A 19,044-nucleotide genomic window follows, 5' to 3' on the forward strand; every position below is an offset into this window, starting at 1 on the left:
ATGAGCTCAGAACTAGAAGGGTGAAAAGTTGAAAAATGGATAGCCTATGATTGAGTTTTTATGAGAGACAGCAAGTCCAGCCTTGTAAATAAATGTTTCAAAATGTTCATCAATTCCCAAAAGTAAAGGTAAAAAGTAGTTAGCCAAAATGGGTGTTCACTAATAGGCATAAAATTTCTGGGAACGAGAACAGTAGAAATCTATTAGAGATAACAATGATTAATATAGCTAATAGAATTAAAGAGTGTGCTAAAGGCACAAATGATTAGTTTGCATTTAATCATCACAAGAATGTTGTCATGCTCTGAGGCTGTGGAGGTCAGGCAGTTCCTTTGCTTATTTTATCTAAATCCTTCTTATAGAAGATTGCAGTGATTGGATTTGTATAAGTCGCAGTTTGGATTAACAGAGTGGAAGAGTTAATTGAGCCTTGAGCAGACAGGATACTAATTATTATTCACTGCACAGAACGAGAATGGGCACAAACACAGCTTGAAATTTCTGAGGGGAAACGAAACTGAAAGATATCCTGAGTTTGATGATAAATGAAGCAATTTCACAGTGAAAGGCAGTAACTTCTGAGGAAGGAAGCAGATGGGTTTCACTGCATTCAACAATCTAGAAGTTAATATTGAAGACTGCTTAGCCAAAAACTAATGGAAGGATCCCCTTGAAATTTCACACCTTGAAGAACAGTTGGAACACTAAGGAGAAATTAAACAGAATTCTGGACAGTCAGGCCATACCCTTGGGTTGATCTCTTAAGTGCTGAATAAACTTTCAAGACTTTGGTCATGTAAAAGGGAGCTCTTGGAGACAAGAACAAGTAGAATAGAGTTTATGGCATAACTCTATGAGCTATAGTGGAATTTGCTATACTTAACATGAAGTTAATTTTTATTATCAAAATGTGAAGTCTTGAGCAATTAAGCATTGGGTAATTGGCTTTTTCTTCAATGTAACTGTCCCTAACATGATGGTAACAAAGACAAAAAAGGATTGTGTTGCAGAACCAATGATTCTTATCTTATACAAACAGATGGCTATGGTTGTCAGAGGAAGGTAATCAGTTTGGAGGGCATCATTTCCTGAAGTATGAATAGTGAACACAAGCAAGAGCATGGAGATAGAGCTGTATTGGAATGCAGATTGCAGAAGTAGAATAGAGGGAACTGGACCTGCAGGAGATACTTCGACTCTGGAGCAGGTTGAGTTTGAAAAAAATCAAAGAGTGACACTGCAGGAAAAATATGGGCCAAATGCAGACAAGTGGGACTAGTTTAGTTTGGGAACATGGTTGGCGTGAACTAACTGGACTGAGAGGTCTGTTATGCTTTATGACTCTATGATGCAATGTAGAATCAGTCTCAGTGAATCAAAAAAAAGGCATAAAACATTAGTGGGGATTATTTATGGTATTCGAAAAATAATAATGAAGTAGCAGGACAGTATTAAACAAGAAATTAAAGGTGTATGCACCAAGGATGCTACAGTGATCATGGGTCACTATATTCTATATACAGACTGAGCAAACTACATGAGCAATAACACAATGGTGGTTGAAATCCTGGTGTATGTATAAGGTGGTTATTTTTTAGACCTGTACATTGTCGAACCAAACAGAGAATGGGTTATCCTAGATTTGGTATTATGCAATGAGGAAGGATTAATTAATAATCTTGTGGTGTGAAGTCCTTTAGGGAAGGGTGACCAAAATATGATAATTCCTCACTGGGATAGAAGGTCAAGTTGTCCAATGCAAAGGCAGGGTCTTAAATTTAAACTAAGGAAAACTGTTTTGGTATGGGGCAAAAGTTGGCTGTGATTGATTGGTTAAGAAGCACGATGGCGATAGGCAATGCTAGGTTTAAAGGAACAAATTCATGTATTGCAACAGTTATTTCTGGGATAAAAATTCAATAGGAACAGTGGCCCAACCTTGGCTAACAAAAGAAGTTACTGAAAATGTCAGATCACAAGTCGAAGATGTAAACCTGAGGACGGAGAGCAGTTTAGAATATGGCAAAGCAGGACCAGAAGTTTGAATAAGTAGAGTATGAAAGCAATGTAGATAAAGTACGAGATCTTCCATAAATATGCAAAATGAAAAAGCTTGTTGAAGACTAATGCAGGTCCCTTACAGTTCTGAAATTCTGGAGAACTAACAATGGAGAAGAAAGAAATGGGACAGCAATTAAACAACTACTTTGATTCTGTATTCATAGCAGCCACAAATAACTTCCCAGAAATGCAAGTGTCGCAAGGGTTATTGGGAAGGAGAAACTGAAGGAAATTCATAATAGTGGAAAAAAAAAAGTGCCGTGGAAATTAATGGGACCAGAAGTTGATACATCTCTTGGGCCTGGTAATTTAAGGATCACAGCCATTGAGACAGTGAATGTACTAGTCGTCATTTTCCAAAGTTTTGTAGATTCTGGAATAATTCCTGTAGATTGGAGGGTGGCAAATATAACCACACTACTTTTCAAAAAAAGGAGGGAGAAAACTGGGAATTACAGACTGATGAGTCTGACATCAGTAGTAGGGAAAATGATGACAGTCAATTATAAAGGATGAATTCAGAAGGCACTTTGAAGATATTGTATCAGAGATAATGGGAACTGCAGATGCTGGAGACTCTGAGATCACAAAGTGTGGAGCTGGATGAACAAAGGCCAAGCAGCATCTTAGGAGCACAAAAGCTGATGTTTCGGGCCTAGACGTTTCATCAGAAAAGGGGGATGGGGAGAGAGTTCTGAAATAAATAGGGAGAGACGGGGAGGCAGATCGAAGATGGTTAGAGGAGAAGATAGGTGGAGAGGTGCAGTGGAAGAGAGATCCACTGAGGCTTCCAGAGATGCCTAACCTGAAGAAGTTACCCTCCTCCCTCCGGACAAACCTCAGGAGATCTCTCTCCCACTGCACCTCTCCACCTAAGCAAAACATTTCATGCATCAGTGATAATGGGAACTGCAGATGCTGGAGAATCCAAGATGACAAAGTGTGGAGCTGGATGAACACAGCAGGCCAAGCAGCATCTCAGGAGCACAACATTGCCCGATCATATGGTGGAAGCAGGTTCAATTGAGGACTTCGAGAGGGCGTTGTATGATTATTTGAATAGAAACAGTGTGCAGAGACATGGGAGAAAAGGCAGGAGATTGGAACTCGGTAAGAAAATGCATGTAGGCATGATCTGAATAATTTGATTTGATTTATTACAGTCGCACGTACCTAAATGCAGTGAAGAACTTTGATTTGCAAGCAGTATAGGCAGAGATCATACGAAACAAGGACATACAGATCAAGATGTTTAGACAGAGCGAGGCATACAAAGATACAGCTGCACTTGAGGTGTGCAAAGCAAGATCAACATTATTGGAAGTTTGAGAAGTCCATTGAACAGTCTAATAACAGCAAGGAAGTTACCGTTCTTGAACCTGTTGGTGTATGTGTTCAAGCTTCTGTATCTTTTGCCTGATGGGAGAATTTGTAAGAGACCATTATTGGGGTGGAAGGCGTCCTTGATAATGTGCGCACAACTTACTGTAGTTTGTTACAGTCCTGGGCAGAGTAGTTGCCATACCAGCCTGTTATGCACCCAGATAGAATGCTTTTGAATGACCTCCTCCACCACAACAATTCTATGATTTGTCTTCTTATAGTCTTCTTTCCCTCATCCACCAAGCTGCAGCCAATGTAAGGTACTGCATTGCAAAAAGTTGTCAGTCAACTGGTAATGCAAATGGATTGGTAATCCAGAATCTCAGGCTAATGGCATCTGAGGGCATGGCTTTGAATCCCACCATGGCAGACGGTGAAATTTTAGTTCAATATAAAAGATGGACAAATGTTGATTATATAATCACAGCCGATTTCATAAAAACTGATTCCCCAATGCCCTTTTGGAAGGAAATCTGCCACCCCTAACCTATGAAGATGAAAAAGCATGCAGCTTAAGCATGAGTTTAAGAGTCGTGAGATCTTGTTGCAGCTCTATAAAACTTTGGTTCGACCGCACTTAGAATACTGTGTCCAGTTCTGGTCGCCCTATTATAGGAAAGATGTGGATGCTTTGGAGAGGGTTCAGAGGAGGTTTACCAGGATGCTGCCTGGACTGGAGGGCTTATCTTATGAAGAGAGGTTGACTGAGCTCGGACTTTTTTTCATTGGAGAAAAGGAGGAGGTATACAAGAAAATGAGAGGCATAGATAGAGTTGATACCCAGAGACTATTTCCCAGGGCAGAAATGGCTATCGCGAGGGGTCATAGTTTTAAGCTGGTTAGAGGAAAGTATAGAGGGAATGTCAGAGGCGGGTTCTTTACACAGTGAGTTGTGAGAGCCTGGAATGCGTTGCCAGCAGCAGTTGTGGAAGCAAGGTCATTGGGGACATTTAAGAGACTGCTGGACATGCATATGGTCACAGAAATTTGAGGGTGCATACATGAGGATCAATGGTCGGCACAACATCGTGGGCTGAAGGGCCTGTTCTGTGCTGTACTGTTCTATGTTCTATGTTCTATGATATGTCAGCCTTCGTTGCAAAGGAGCAAGAAAATCTTGTCGCTGCTGTAAGGGGCCTTTGTGACACCACACTTGGGAGTACTGTATGCTGTTTTAATTTCCAAGACAATTTAGGACAAAGATGAGGAGAAATTTCCTCACAGAGTGTGCTGGCCTATAGAATTCTCGACCACATAAGACAGTGGAGACTAATTAACTGAATATACTTCAGGAATAAACCGTTGGATTTCTGGATCCTAAATGCCTCAAGGGACACGGGGGCAAAGTGGGAGAATGGGATTGAGACAGAAAATCAATCATGATTATACCCAATGGCAGAGCAAGCTCAATGGGCCAAATGGCCTACTGTTGCTCCTATTTTCTATACTAATGTATGGTCATCATTTCCAATTTACATTTATGTCAATAGGTTTTTCTGGCATCCTTTTCTGCTGTTAAAAATTATATACACAGACCCATCCACCCTTCAGATCGCTCCTTCATATATTTGAACAACAAATTTTGTCTCTTGCTGATGAAGCAGAATTTTATTTTTTCTAACCTCTCTCAATAGGTCACAACTTTGATTTGCTAGAAGTAAACAGCAGAAGATAGTGTTATTTCAATCTTGATGTAAGTATTCACAATTTCTAAAACTGTATTTACAACAACTTGTTTTTACACAATGTTTTTGACATTATAAGGTACTTCATAGGAGTGTAATCAGGTAAGAATTGACCCTAAGCTAAAAGAAGGGTGGATGACTAGAAGCTTGATCATAAAAATAAGCTTTGAGAATGATCATAAAGGATGTGAGAAAAGTAGTTTAGGGATCCTAATACCACAACTTTGGGCCTACACAGCTCATGGTTTGGTCGTCAATGGCATGGCAAACCACATAGAAATGTATAACTGGCCAAAGATAGAAGAGTGGAGATTTCAAGGAAGACTGTTAGACCGAAGATGATTGCAGAGATAGGAATGTGAAAGATCAAGAATTGGGTTGAACTGTGTTACAGTTTTAAGAGTGATATTTGGGGTTTTGAAACACCAGTATGTGTGTAGGAGAAGGCCATTTGGCTTGGTCTACTATTCAATGAGATCATGGTCGAATCTTGTTGTGTCCTCAAATTTATTTTCCTGCTCACCCTTGATGTGGGTGATGAGTGAACAGGATTTGGTGCAGGTTGGGATAAAGATAGGTCAAGTTGTGCTCAATTCAAATTTCTGCAGGATGAAAGATTGAAGGCTGGCTAGGGGAGCATTGGAATGGAAGTATCTAGAGGTAACAAACCCTAGGTTATTATAAATTTGTTACATATTGCAGAAAGGCAAGAGGTCTAGTTACTGGAAAAATAGGAACAGAAAAAATAAATGATTATTTTTACATGGCAGAATTTATTTCTTTGCATGAAGCTGATTTAGATACACATTAGTGTGCAACAAATGGTTAACTATATATTTTAATAATAGCTCCTTAGATGCATTCTAAGTAGGTACAGCATAGTGAGATCACATATGAAACTGGAACCTGAGAGCCAGATTCTACAGACGTCTTCTCTCATCATCCCTCATATGCAGCAATACTTAATAAAGGTTGCTGATGTTCATCGAAAAGGGTTTGAACTAATTTGCCAACAAACTAGGTATGGCGGAAAACAGTCTGCAAACACCATAAAAATTGAGGTAATGAGCAACGAGTGCCAGAAGTAAGCTCATCGCAGTACAGTACAACAGGCAAATGACAAGGTAGGTCCAGCAAGCAACGATTGAAGAATGAGAAAAGCCTGAGGAGATGCCAAGTCAAATTATAGTGTCGTGGCAAAATCACTTGAAGGCCAACCCAGTCACTGTACCAGTCCAGCAGTTAACGTAGACAGAACTGTGGAAAGGCATGGATTTCGACGAGGGTGAGCAATGAATTCTACTCTATCATATGTAAGAACTTTCCAGAAGGTAGACAGCAACTTACAAACTAAACAAGGGCACAGTTGGCATAGAGGATGCAGAACAAAGTGTGCCAGGGCAGTTTCTGGAGACGTGTGTGGAAAAGGCACCAGTTTTTGCAAGCTCCCCATGACGGCGTGAAGAAGGTTCACAGGCTGAAAGAAAGCCTTATTTATGTAGTGGAACGCAATGATTGGCAGCTGCAGCAGTTGTTTTTTGCTATAGGATCTGCAAAGCCTCAAAGTTCAAGAAGCACCATCCTCAAAGGCCAGCTTCAGGCAACATTAATACAGTGAAATTGTTGAAACATTATACCTTACCTACATTCACACATGTTCACTTCCAAGTAGGAGAGTCTGCATAGGCCTCAACCTTACCAGCAAGTTAGAAACAGTTATCAGACAGAAAAGCCACTTAATTTAAATCAACGATTTCCACAACACTTCAGGAACTGAATACTACATACTGCATCACAATGAAGTAGATACCAAACATCTATTTTCACACAACCAGGAAAATTGTATACCAACTTTATACAAGGATACAAGTTGAGATTGAGACCATGCTCCACAAGGGGTATATTTTGAAAGTCTCACAGCCAGCCACATGGAGCTTTGCTTTAGTCCCAGTTCCAAAACTGAATGGATCCATTAGAATTTGTGTTGACTAAATTTGAACAGACAGTCTTCTTTCATCTTAGTCAGTCCCTTGGGATGAAGAATGACATTCTTCTACCCTAGTGTTGTGGGTCCTGAGTTCACTTAACATGCCCAATACTGCATCTGTAAAACCTGTCACAAGCAGACAAGTACTGTTGTCTGAAGTGGTAGATGTGATCTTCAGGTTATTACATACTTCTGCTGTTTGTGTTTGTTCTTCACCTGGGCCTGTTGGAGACGCTAGAAATATAGGTGCTTCTTCTCCAGTTTGGGAAATCTTGGACTAAACTGTCCCATAAGTTGGTGAGGGTACTGTGCTTTTCCAGGGAGGCTTTGAAGATATTCTTGAAGCATTTCTTCTGCCCTCCTGGTAACTGCTTGCTTGCCATAATGAAGCTCAGAGTATAAAGCTTGTTTTGGAAGTCTTCTGTCAGGCATATGCAGCATTTGATTTGCCCAATGCAGGTAACTGACAGTAACCACTGCCTCAGAGTTCGATACGTTGACCTGAGAGAAAATACTAAAGCACTTATTCCACCAGTGGACTTGCAGAATCGCATATAGGCATTATTAGTGATAACTTTCAACGTGTTTGGACAGCTGCTGTATACTGTTCATATCTGATGCATACTGGAGAGCTGGTAACACTGTTGCGCTGCAGACCATGAGTTTGATATTGGGTTTAAGATCTTGGACATCAAACATTCAGACAGCCAAAGGCTGCGCTGATACATTGAAGGTGAAGTTGAATTTCATTGTCGATATCAGTCCTTGCTCTAAGAACGATGCAAAGTATGGAAATTGATCCACATTGTCCAGTGGCTAACTGTGGATCTTGATAATCACAGAACCGTTCATTGCAGTGGGAACAGATGGGGAGAAAGCCTTCAGACAAAGTAAGTACAATGATAATACAATCAATGGCATTGATAGCCAAGAGCTTAGCTAAAGTTTCAAATAGCAAAATCTTCACCAAACAAGAGGCAAACACCACGTGGCAAGTTACTTTGCAGGAAGAAATTACTTTTCAACCCAATATTACACCATCTTGACACTGTTTTGACAGCCTGCCTTTTGGAATCACAACATATCTGATATTGTCTAACAGCTTATACTAAACATAGTAAAAGTTATGGGAGGCATAACTGTGCCAAATCAATGAAACTATCACCTATGAATCCACTGAAGCATTGAATGCTGAGAGTATGGAAAAAATTACTGGATGCTGGGTTGACATTTGATGACAAGTGTGAATTCTCAATGCCTGCACTAGAAGTTTAAGGCTACAGTGCACAGGAAGCAGGGCATCACAGCAGATCTGCAGAAGACAGGAAAGACCATCAAGTAATTTCTGCCATCCAGGAATATCATGGATTTGCATGGTTTATGGAGTTTATATGAACAGTGCATCAGATCACAAAATTCTTAAATAAATTTTTAAAAAGATGTTGGAGATCTGAAATGAACTGAAACAGAAAGTGATGGAAAAACTCATCAGATGCAGCAGCATCTGTGAAGAGAAAACAGAGTAAAACATTTTGAGTAGAGTGACCCTTCTTCAGCACACTCATCTGAAAATTCTTACTTCACTTAGCTCAAGTAAGTGAAAAATCAAAACAACATCTGAAACAAGATCAGACATTGTTTTGAACTTAGTATTAACAGCATTTATTTGACCAAATCAAAGACATGTTGACTTTGTCTGAGGTCCTCACCTGCTATGACCCTAAACTTCCCACTGAAGAAGCTGTTGGTACATCACCAGTTGGTCGGAGAGTATTCTTATTCCAGATTCATTACGTTTGAATCAGACAGCCAATCTAATATATTTCAAGAACTCTACTGATATAGAATTAAGATACGCTGTTTTTGCACAAAATGCTAGCAGTCACTGAGCTGCATGAGAAATTCTCTGACCAACTGACCTACCGATTAAGATTGATACAGACTTAGTGAATGGATTGAAGATAAAGGAGTTTGATGCTGTCCACAATTCAGAGATTGCAATTGTTGCTGATACAGTGTGATACATTTATGGAATACATGGTACTGGAAATGCTAGACAACTGCTGATACCCAATGAAGAATACCCTTCAGGGAAGATCAGGGAAGCAGATGCAAAATTTATTTGAGAGATCAAGGCCTTCTTGGCCTTAACCACTCGCTATTTGCCAGCCACTGCAAAGAAGATGCAAGAATTTTGACAGGGTTAACTACATGGTGAAGAGCATGTGCAGATTCACCTATTCTGGCTTGATGGCTGGCAAGATATGCCTACAGTAATCATGTCATGTGGGTACTTCCAAATCTTAGGAAGGATGCAGAAATCTGCATCCTAACATTTGGAAATTTCACGCTGGTATTTGATATTTCATGTTCTTTTGAGGACATAGCCAACTCTCAGCTTTGCTTCCAAAACGATCATGCCTTATGGTAATAATCATCCTATATTTTCTGAAGATGCAGTTACGCACTGCAAGACATCAGAAAAGAATGACATGCTTCCAGCACATTAAAATAGTGCTTTTGAACCTCAGATATACTAAGCAGTGATTACTCTAAGAAAGGTGTTAAATCTCTTCAGACAAATATATTGACTTGTCCAACAAGTGGAAAAATCAAGAGGAAGATTTCTGCAGGTACAACAACAAATTACATTTACATCACAATTTTAGTATAATAAAATATCCAAGCTCGCTCACAAGAGAGCTGTCAGACAAAATTAGACAGAGGCATATAGCAAGCTATTTGGGGAGGCAATTAAATAATTACAGTAATTAGAAGCCAACTTAAAAGAAGGTTTAAGGAGCATCTTAAAAAAGGTCAGAGATGCAGATGTTTAAGGAAAGAATTCTAGATACAAGGGCCTCAACAGGAGAAGGCATGATTGTCAATAGTTTAAAATTGGGGAATGCAGTGACCTCAAAAAACTTGCAGAGCTGGAGATGCTTACAGGGTGAAGTCATGGGGGAATTTAAATTAAATTTCAAATATGAGAATTTTAAATTGAGATGTTTCTGCACAGTGTTTCTGTGTGAGACTGCTTATAATTACATAACACATGTGTACAAATTCTATTCAGTAGAATTGGTGTACGCTATCCTTTTTCTTACTGGATCCTCACAAGGCAGAACCAATCTGTATGTCTGGGCTTACTATTAGAAGGATTCAAGTTAAATATTACGTTAGACTGTTCTCTTTATAGATGACAGGACTTGTAGGATGATTGTTTTCTGTTCGGCTCAAGTATTATAAAGATATCCTAATTTCCGGGGAATCCAAGGTGCTCAATCCATTTTTGGAGCAGAGGCAGCATAAACTTGTCAGAATATTCTCATGTGATGTTAGTCCCAACCAGATGTGGAAAGATTTCAGTAAATGGTTTGCGATTGTACAGATAAGATCCAGAAGAATTGCTATAAAGAACTGAACCAATAAGATCGATTTCTATTTGGTTGTGCTGTTTTCACTTGCTTGACGGCTCTCCTAAAATGTCTACAGAGACCAAATGATGATTACTGACAAACAGCTAACATGCAGATAACCAACTTGAGCTAAATTTTCTTGGTTTTAATATATCCATGTTCTAAAAAGGACAGCACTGCTTTAGTGGAAAGAAAGTAGGAACTGCAGATGCTGCAGAATCTGAGGTAACACAGTGTACAGCTGGACGAACACAGCAGGCCAACCAGCATCAGAGGAGCAGGAAAGCTGACGTTTCGGGTCTTGACCCTTCCTCAGGAATGGAAGAGGGGAGGGGGATTCTGAAGTAAATAGGGAGAGGGGGAGAGGTGGATGAATAGGGAGAAGATCGGTGGAGAGGAGACAGACAAGTCAAAGAGGCGGGGTTGGAGCCAGTGAAAGTGAACGTTGGTGGGGAGTTAGGGAGGGGAGAGGGAGGATGGACAGGTCAAGGAGGCGGGATGAGGTTGGTGGGTAGGAGATGGGGGTGGGGGTGGGGCTTGAGGTGGGAGAAGGTTAGGGAGGGGGGGACTAGCTGGGCTGGTTTTGGAATGCGGTTGGGGGAGGGGAGATTTTGAAGCTTGTGAAGTCCACATTGATACCCTTGGGTTGTAGGGTTCCCAAGCAAAATAGGAGATGCTGTTCCTGCAGCTTTCGGGTGGCATCACTGTGGCAGTGCAGGAGACTGAGGATGGACATGTTGTCCAAGGAGTGGGAGGGGGAATTGAAATGGTTCGCGACTGGGAGGTGTAGTTGTTTGTGGCGAACTGAGTGTAGATGTTCCGCAAAGCAGTCCCCAAGCCTCCGCTTGGTTACCCCAGTGTAGAGAAGGCCACAATGGGAACAGTGGGTACAGTATACCGCATTGCCAGATGTGCAGGTGAACATCTGTTTGATGAAGAAGGTTTTCTTAGGGCCTGGGATGGGGGTGAGGTATGGGGACAGGTGTAGCACTTGATTTGGTTGCAAAGAGAAGTGCCAGGGGTGGTGGGGCTGGAGGGGAGTGTGGAGCGGACAAGGGAGTCATGGAGGGAGTGGTCCCTCCGAAAATCAGATAAGGGTGAGAAGGGGAAAGTGTCTTTGGTGGTGGGGTCAGATTACAGGTGGCGCAAATGTCGGAGGATGATGCATTGGATTCGGAAGTTGGTGGGGTGATCAGTGAGGACAAGGGGGATTCTGTTTTGGTTGTTATTGCGGGGAGGGGGTGTGAGGGATGCGTTGCGGGAAATGTGGGAGACATGGTTGAAGGCATTTTTGACCACTGTGGAGGGGAAGTTGCGGGTCCTTGACAAAAAGAGGACATCTAGGATGTCTGGGAGTGGAATGCCTCATCTCGGGAGCGGATGTGGCGGAGGCGAAGGAATTGAGAATAGGGGATGGCCTTTTTGCAGGAAGCTGGGCAAGAGGAGGTGAATTCTAGGTAGTTGTGGGAGCTGGCAGGTTTGAAATGGATATTGGTTTCCAGGTGGATGTCAGAGATGGAGACAGAGTGGTCCAGGAAGGAGAGAGAGGTGTCAGAAATGGTCGAGGTGAACTTAAGATTGGGGTGGAAGGTGTTGGTGAATTGGATGAACCGTTCAAGCTCCTCACGGGAGCATGAGGCGGCGCCGATACAGTCATCAATGTAATGGAGGAAGAGGTGGGGGATAGGGCCAGTGTAGCTTTGGAAGAGGGATTGTTCCACGTATCCTACAAAGAGGGAGGAATTGAAAGAGAAAATTGAAAATTGAAACAGAGCACTGCCTTTGTATTCATCATAAAGCTTAGTTGTTGTGTGCTGCAAAACGAATGCAATCAAAGCGATTTGGATGAGAATGCATTTTACAAAAAGAAAAGTACCTTTTCATTTAACCTACCTTGGACTTAGACTGACAGCCTGTTTCAAAACCACAAGACATGACCTAAAGGAACAGAATTTGGGCCAACAGAATGATACTGGATCCTACACTAGCTGACCTACTATATTTAAAAATGTAACATTTTGATCTAACATATGATTTCCTCAGAAACAGAATTTTCTGTGCAGTTGTTTTTGAAGATGATTGAAATAAAACAAAAAGAAATTTACTTCTATTGTAAAATTTGATAATGAAAACATAATATTCAATTTTAATATGAGTTATAGTAAGCTACTGACAAGTGTGCAGGGATGGGCATATCTTTTATAACTAAATATACAGATTAGAACAAGTGGAAAGACCTTTAAATTAAACATATAATTATTTTCTAAAGCATACATGTCAATAAATCATATTTTTTAAAACATCTTACCTATTATCCCATGAATTCATGCCAAGAATATTCAGCAGCATCCTGCAATAGTAAAACATAGACTGAGGCTCTTGTGGGCAAGGCTCCTCCTGCTCCATCGCTTTCATATTATGATCATTGCCATGATTCTCTACAAATTCCTTCTCTTCTGTGTATTGTTTTAATATTGCATTGATTACATCATTTTCCTGTTTCTCTGAAAAACAAACAGGAGCGGCAGCAGGGATATTAAGTTGCACACCAGCTCTCTGGAGACATTCAGGACTGGTGGAACCAAGGTACTGCAACAGCTCATCCAAGGCATCTTCATCATCACGGATTACATCCCAAGATGGCACAATTTCCCCGCACCTTCTTTTTGTTTGAGGTACCAAATATTCCCTTAAATCTACATCATCGGTTTCTGTTTCATTGGAGAGAGGTTCAGCCATCTGTTCTTCTCTGCAAAGATTGCTGACCTTGGAAGCAATTTGCTTTTGTTGACAGAAGTGCGGTGGTCCATATAGAATTGCAGAATCCCAGGAGTACTTACCAGATATATCACGTACCACAACTCTAATGTTTGAGGTAGCTGTTGAGAGTCCAGCTGACATCCCTCCTCCTGGGATATTGTCCTCAACAGGGATTTCCAGGTATGAAATAAGTGTTGAACTATTCAGCACAAAAAACTGGAGATTTGGGTTTTCAAAAAGTTCAGGGGAAAGCTCAGTGCAGTCAGTAAAAGGATTGTCATGGTTTTCACTTATTAAGCTGGTCAGCATTGCTGGGCCACCACTCAATGGATAATGGCCAACGTGGTTTACCAAATGAATTATCACAGTCCGGGCAGCGATTGAGATCAAACCTTGCTGAATACGACTCCTCACTGTAAAATACATAAAGGAGAGAGGTAAGAAATTTCTGGAGTTCGATTGCAAATTCTAATTTCTGTTGAAAATGTAAAGTATTGTAAATCGTCAAATTTAGCTCAAATTGGCCAACTTCAAAGAGACCTTCCATAGAATAACTGAAGTTAGAAGTGTGGTCATAGAGCAATCTTACTGGATTACTTTTGACTAATATTGACAAAATTCAGATCACGATGGTTGCACATATTTAATCAATCTAAATTTATATAGATGAACACTATTCACTTGTTTCCAAGAAATACTTAACTTCTGGTCTATATGGAAGTTAGAAGACTGTTTTCTACACACCCAGGTTTCAATGCAGCACACAAAAGGCACATGGCAAAACTAACAAGAGAATAGCGTTCAGACCTCTGTGAAAAACAAAACTGTACAAAGTACAGAAAGATATACTGTAATTCAAATCTGATTCATTACATACTAGCAGATAGCTGTACCGATGGAGCTTTGTACCTAAGATGGCACCATAAGCAGTGACTTATAGACTTTTCACTGTAGTCATTTGAGAACATGCAACAATGAAGCTAATTATATTTTATTCTAAGTAGCACTGCCAATATTGGGTGATCGGCGAAAAATATTTAATTTGCCTAGCGCTCAAAAACCTAATTTCATTGACATGAAATGACTTTTAAAAACAGAATAATTTTAGCTGCTTCCAAACCTCATCACTGAACTAATTCCTGGCCTAGTGCCTCCACATTAAAATGGGGCAAACAGAATACTACAAATTGTGATCAGAGACAATGGGAACTGCAGATGCTGGAGAATCCAAGATAACAAAGTGCTGTGTTCATCCAGCTCCACACTTTGTTATCTAGAATACTACAAATCCCTGCTTTTGAAGCTTTAGCTATTCTTACTTTCTACAACATGAACTGCTTATAACATATAGTTATCCTAGTGGCTTTCTATGACATAGTTCTTCATCCAACTTTCTGAAGTGGTCGGCTTAAATGCACAACTTACCAACCCACACACGGTAAAAGTTTGAAGTTAAGAACAGTGGGCCAGATTTTCCAAGGAGTGGTAATTTTGCAAATATTCTTCAACATGAAAGGAAATAGCTCTTCACTTCTGACAGGAAATCAAGGTTCCTTCAGAAACGCAGACCTGTACTTTCTTTTGCAGATCTGACCAGAGGTAGTGTTGGATCCAAAGCAGAGGAACTGAGGATCAGGTACACAGTTGGGGAAATGACTAATAGTTTAACAATTCCTGGGTCACTACTTACTTAATTTCACTGGAATGCTGTGAATTTACAGAATTAAATGGGGACTTTCAAAGCATTCCAGTGGAATCATCAATTTCTTGTGCATAGCTTTTGGAGTCTGCTACAATGGGAATTCTGCAGGGTTCCCACATGCATCTCCTATCTACGGTAGAATAAGGATTCCTGAGCCATCTGAAAATCTGGGTTATAACATTCCTTAAGTTGCTGGAGTACTATTATTGATTTTCTAAAGTAGAAGGGTAATTAGGTAAATTACACACTTACAAAGCTAAGCCAATAATTTCATGGAGATCCTGACTTTCTAAAGAGGAAGGCACACAAATAAATTCATGATAGCTTATTGTGAAGACATCTGAGAAATATAATTTCAAGGTCAGGAATATTGGCTAGATTATTTATTTTAATGTTTTCTGACACAGAATGTCTAAACATAGTGAAACCAAATATCCATATCCAGCATCCAAACTTCGTGCTTCCAAGAAAAAGACAAACTATTGCACAATGTACTGACCACTTTTGTTATTTAAGCAATGTTGTGGAATACCCTAGGAAACGTTTTGTGAATGTCTAGAATAGACCAGTCATTACCAATAATACATCAAACTCTATATCAAAGAGGATTGTGCTTGGGATTTGTCAAAGTCAAATGTGATCTCCAAACATCATGGTTCATACCACTTGACAGTGGTGCAAATCATTGCAGAGGCAAGAATCTAATATGCTACATCCTCAAAACAGCTTCTTTTGGATGGGGATGTGGTATACACAGTCATTCATATAAAAGACTACTGTACTCCCTGCACACCTAAATTGTTGCCAAGTTCTGAATGAATGCCATTTACAAGTTTGCTGACGACACCACTGTAGTGGAACAAATATCTAACAATGAGTCAAAATAGAGAATCGAGATAGAGGGCCTGGTGACGTGTAGCAATGAAAATAATCTGTCTCTCAATGTCAGCAAAATTAAAGAACTGATCATTGACTTCAGAAAGAAAGGAGGAAAACACAAGCCCTCTACATCAAAGGAACTGAGTTTGAGACAATGAAGAGCATTAAGTTCCTTGGACTAACGATAACCAACAACCTGTCCTGGACTTCCTGTGTAGATGTGACAGTCGAGAAGGCACAACAACACCTCTTCTTCCTCACAAACTTCTACGGGTGCACCACTGAAATCATACTAGCGAGTTTTGAGAAGATTTGTAGCTCAGGTTGAGGTTCTGGATGTGAGTTTGCTCGCTGAGCTGGAAGGTTCGTTTTCAGACGTTTCATCACCTTTCTAGGTAACATCATCAGTGAGCCTCCGACGAAGCGCTGGTGTTATGTCCCGCTTTCTATTTATCTGGTTAGGTTTCCTTGGGTTGGTGATGTCATTTCCTGTTCTTTTTCTCAGGGGATGGTAGATTGGCTCCAAATCAACAAACACATTGATTTGGAGCCAATCTACCATCCCCTGAGAAAAAGAACAGGAAATGACATCACCAACGCAGGAAATGACATCACCAACCCAAGGAAACCTAACCAGATAAATAGAAAGCGGGACATAACACCAGCGCTTCGTCGGAGGCTCACTGATGATGTTACCTAGAATGGTGACGAAACGTCTGAAAACGATCCTTCCAGCTCAGTGAAATCATACTGTCTGGGTGCAGAACGGCTTAGTATGTAACTGCTCTATCCAGAACCGTAATAATAAACTACAGAAGGTGGCGTACACCGCCCAGATCATCACAGAAGCCAACCATCTATTCATGGACTCTATTTACATGGCACGCTGCTGCAGAAAGGCGGCTGACACCATCAAAGACCCATCGTACCCCAGTAACGACCTTCTGCAACCTCTTCTGTCAGGCAGAAGATACAAAGCCTAAACACACAAGCAGGTTCAAACATTGCTTCTTTCCGCCTGTTATCAGACTGTTGAATGGATTCTAACCTCAAATAATATAACCTGCAATGTAGCCCATATACCTCTAAGTCTTTTTGATCTGTTTATCCTTTCCTTGCTGTGATCTGCCTGTACCACACATGAACAAAGCTTTTCACTGTATTATGGTACACGTGAAAATAAAATCAAACAATCAAGACTTCTGGACAAGGGTACAGAATTAATCAGAAGGTTGTCAACTGAATTAAACACTAATTAGCAGGGAGGAAATTGACAGCAGGCATTAATGGCAATTTCTTAACAGTGTTTGGAAATGAGCTATTGTGCTTAAAGGGTTTTTATGCTTGGACTGCTACTGCTTACTGAAAGTATGAATGATGTGAATAGAACGCTTGGTCGTACTGTGAAATACAGGTGACATACATGGCAAACTGGCCAAAGACATGTAGCAAATTGATGATATTCCTTTTTACAGCCACACATTGAATTTTAAAATTACAGCAACAGTTATACAAGTACAGGTGTCACTTGCTGGAGTACCACTTGTCTGTCCTAATTAAGCAAGGAAGAATCAACCACATTGCCATCAGGCATGATTCACATATTGGTCAGACTCTGGTTATTTTTATCGTAATATACTGTAGTTAGTTGTCAGAGTTCTAACAATAGAAGATGAATAGCTAGTTGCTCAATGAAACAAGAAATCCACTGCTTATTACCTTCTCTGTTCCTGTTCTCTCTGTGTGCCCCTTAACGATGATCTCTTGTGATTCAGTGATTGTGTCCCTACCTTGGTCCAGGAGGCCCAGGTTCAAGTCCCACCTGCTCCAAATGTGCCATAACATTTCTGAACAGTGTCCACAGGAACCATCTAAATTTAGATGAGAGTTTTTGGATTCTAGCTTATAGAATGGGCATTCAGGCAAAGAAAGTGTTACAAAGCAGATTTCGGAATATTCTCTGGTATATTCAAATAGGTAGAAACAGGCAACTTCTAATGATCAGAAGAATGAGAAGACAACAATATCATTAAATGCAAGAGATTTAAGACAATGAGCAGGAGAAACATCTTTACATTAGATAAGCTGAAGCTACCTCTCTGTAATGGAGAGGCTCGAGTGTCCTATTGATTCCAAGTTTTTAAACTTCTGGCAGGGTCATTCATGACAATAAGGTTGTAGATCAGGAACTAAACAAAGGTCAATCCAAAACAAGTCCTCAACAATGATCCAGGCGGAAGATATTTATGTGATATCACTGGCAGTTGAAAGCTGCATCAGCTGGGAGATTCCCAGTCATCAAGGTTTCTTTGCCTTTGGAACTGGATCTACCTTCTGATTTTCATGCTAAAAGATGTCCCACACATAGTATCTACCTAAAGGAATTCAAACGTTCTCCATACAACATAAACCCTACGGCTGTCAGTGAGAGGCGATGAAGACGGTATTGAAGATCTGGAAGTCTCAAGCTTTGGGCCAGCACATAGATGGTGAAGTTTGATTCAGTTGTCTGCTCTTGGAATAGGAACAAGAGAGTCTTTCAGCAGCTTTCTTCACGACTGAGCAGCCTTATTCTGCTCACCTTACATGGTTAATGGGCTCGAAAGATGCCCTAAAAAAAGAATCTGTTCCATCACCAACCTGGTTGAAAAACTATATCCAGTAGGTTTATAAAGCTGCGGTTTGAAAATCAAAGTAAAACTCAATCGAGGAACCTGGAATGTACAAACCCTCATGGCTAATTAGCAAAATAATTACGTGGAATGGAGAATTTCCCTGTGCTGCACTACATGAGATTTGAAGAGCAGTCAAAGGGCAGCTAAGGGAAGAAGGTGGTAGTTACATATTCCCCTTGAGATAAAAACCCAAGATCAAGCCAAAGTGCATGGAATTGGTTTTACTATTAAAAATGAAGTAGTTAACTGAATCACACAGTTACCTGTTGGCATCAACGATTGCTTCATGAATTTCCATCTACAATTTGCCAAGAATAAGCAGGCAATGATATTGAGTGCCTCTGCCCCAACCCTTGATGCCACTAATGAGTTTAAAGACATCAACCTTGCTCATGGGACTTCATTATGTGGATGACAAATGTCAGCGCCGCTCTTTCAGAAAAGAATAATGTATGGCTGAGAAAGGGTGGATGCTGGGAAGTTGTTTCCGTTA

The 19,044-nt window shown here is 40.5% G+C and overlaps 1 protein-coding gene across 11 annotated transcripts in view; it reads right to left on the minus strand.

The window, feature by feature from the left end:
• Positions 1 to 19,044, minus strand: part of ralgapa1 (Ral GTPase activating protein catalytic subunit alpha 1) — a 324,614-nt gene that overhangs the window by 72,134 nt on the left and 233,436 nt on the right. For all 11 annotated transcript variants that reach the window (XM_048537681.2, XM_059649187.1, XM_048537674.2 and 8 more), the window contains one exon: positions 12,844 to 13,708. In XM_048537681.2, coding sequence (XP_048393638.1) covers positions 12,844 to 13,708 — 865 coding nt within the window. The remainder of the gene's footprint in view (positions 1 to 12,843; positions 13,709 to 19,044) is intronic.

The sequence above is a fragment of the Stegostoma tigrinum genome, chromosome 10, assembly GCF_030684315.1.
Source record: "Stegostoma tigrinum isolate sSteTig4 chromosome 10, sSteTig4.hap1, whole genome shotgun sequence".
NCBI classification, from domain to species: Eukaryota; Metazoa; Chordata; class Chondrichthyes; order Orectolobiformes; family Stegostomatidae; genus Stegostoma; species Stegostoma tigrinum.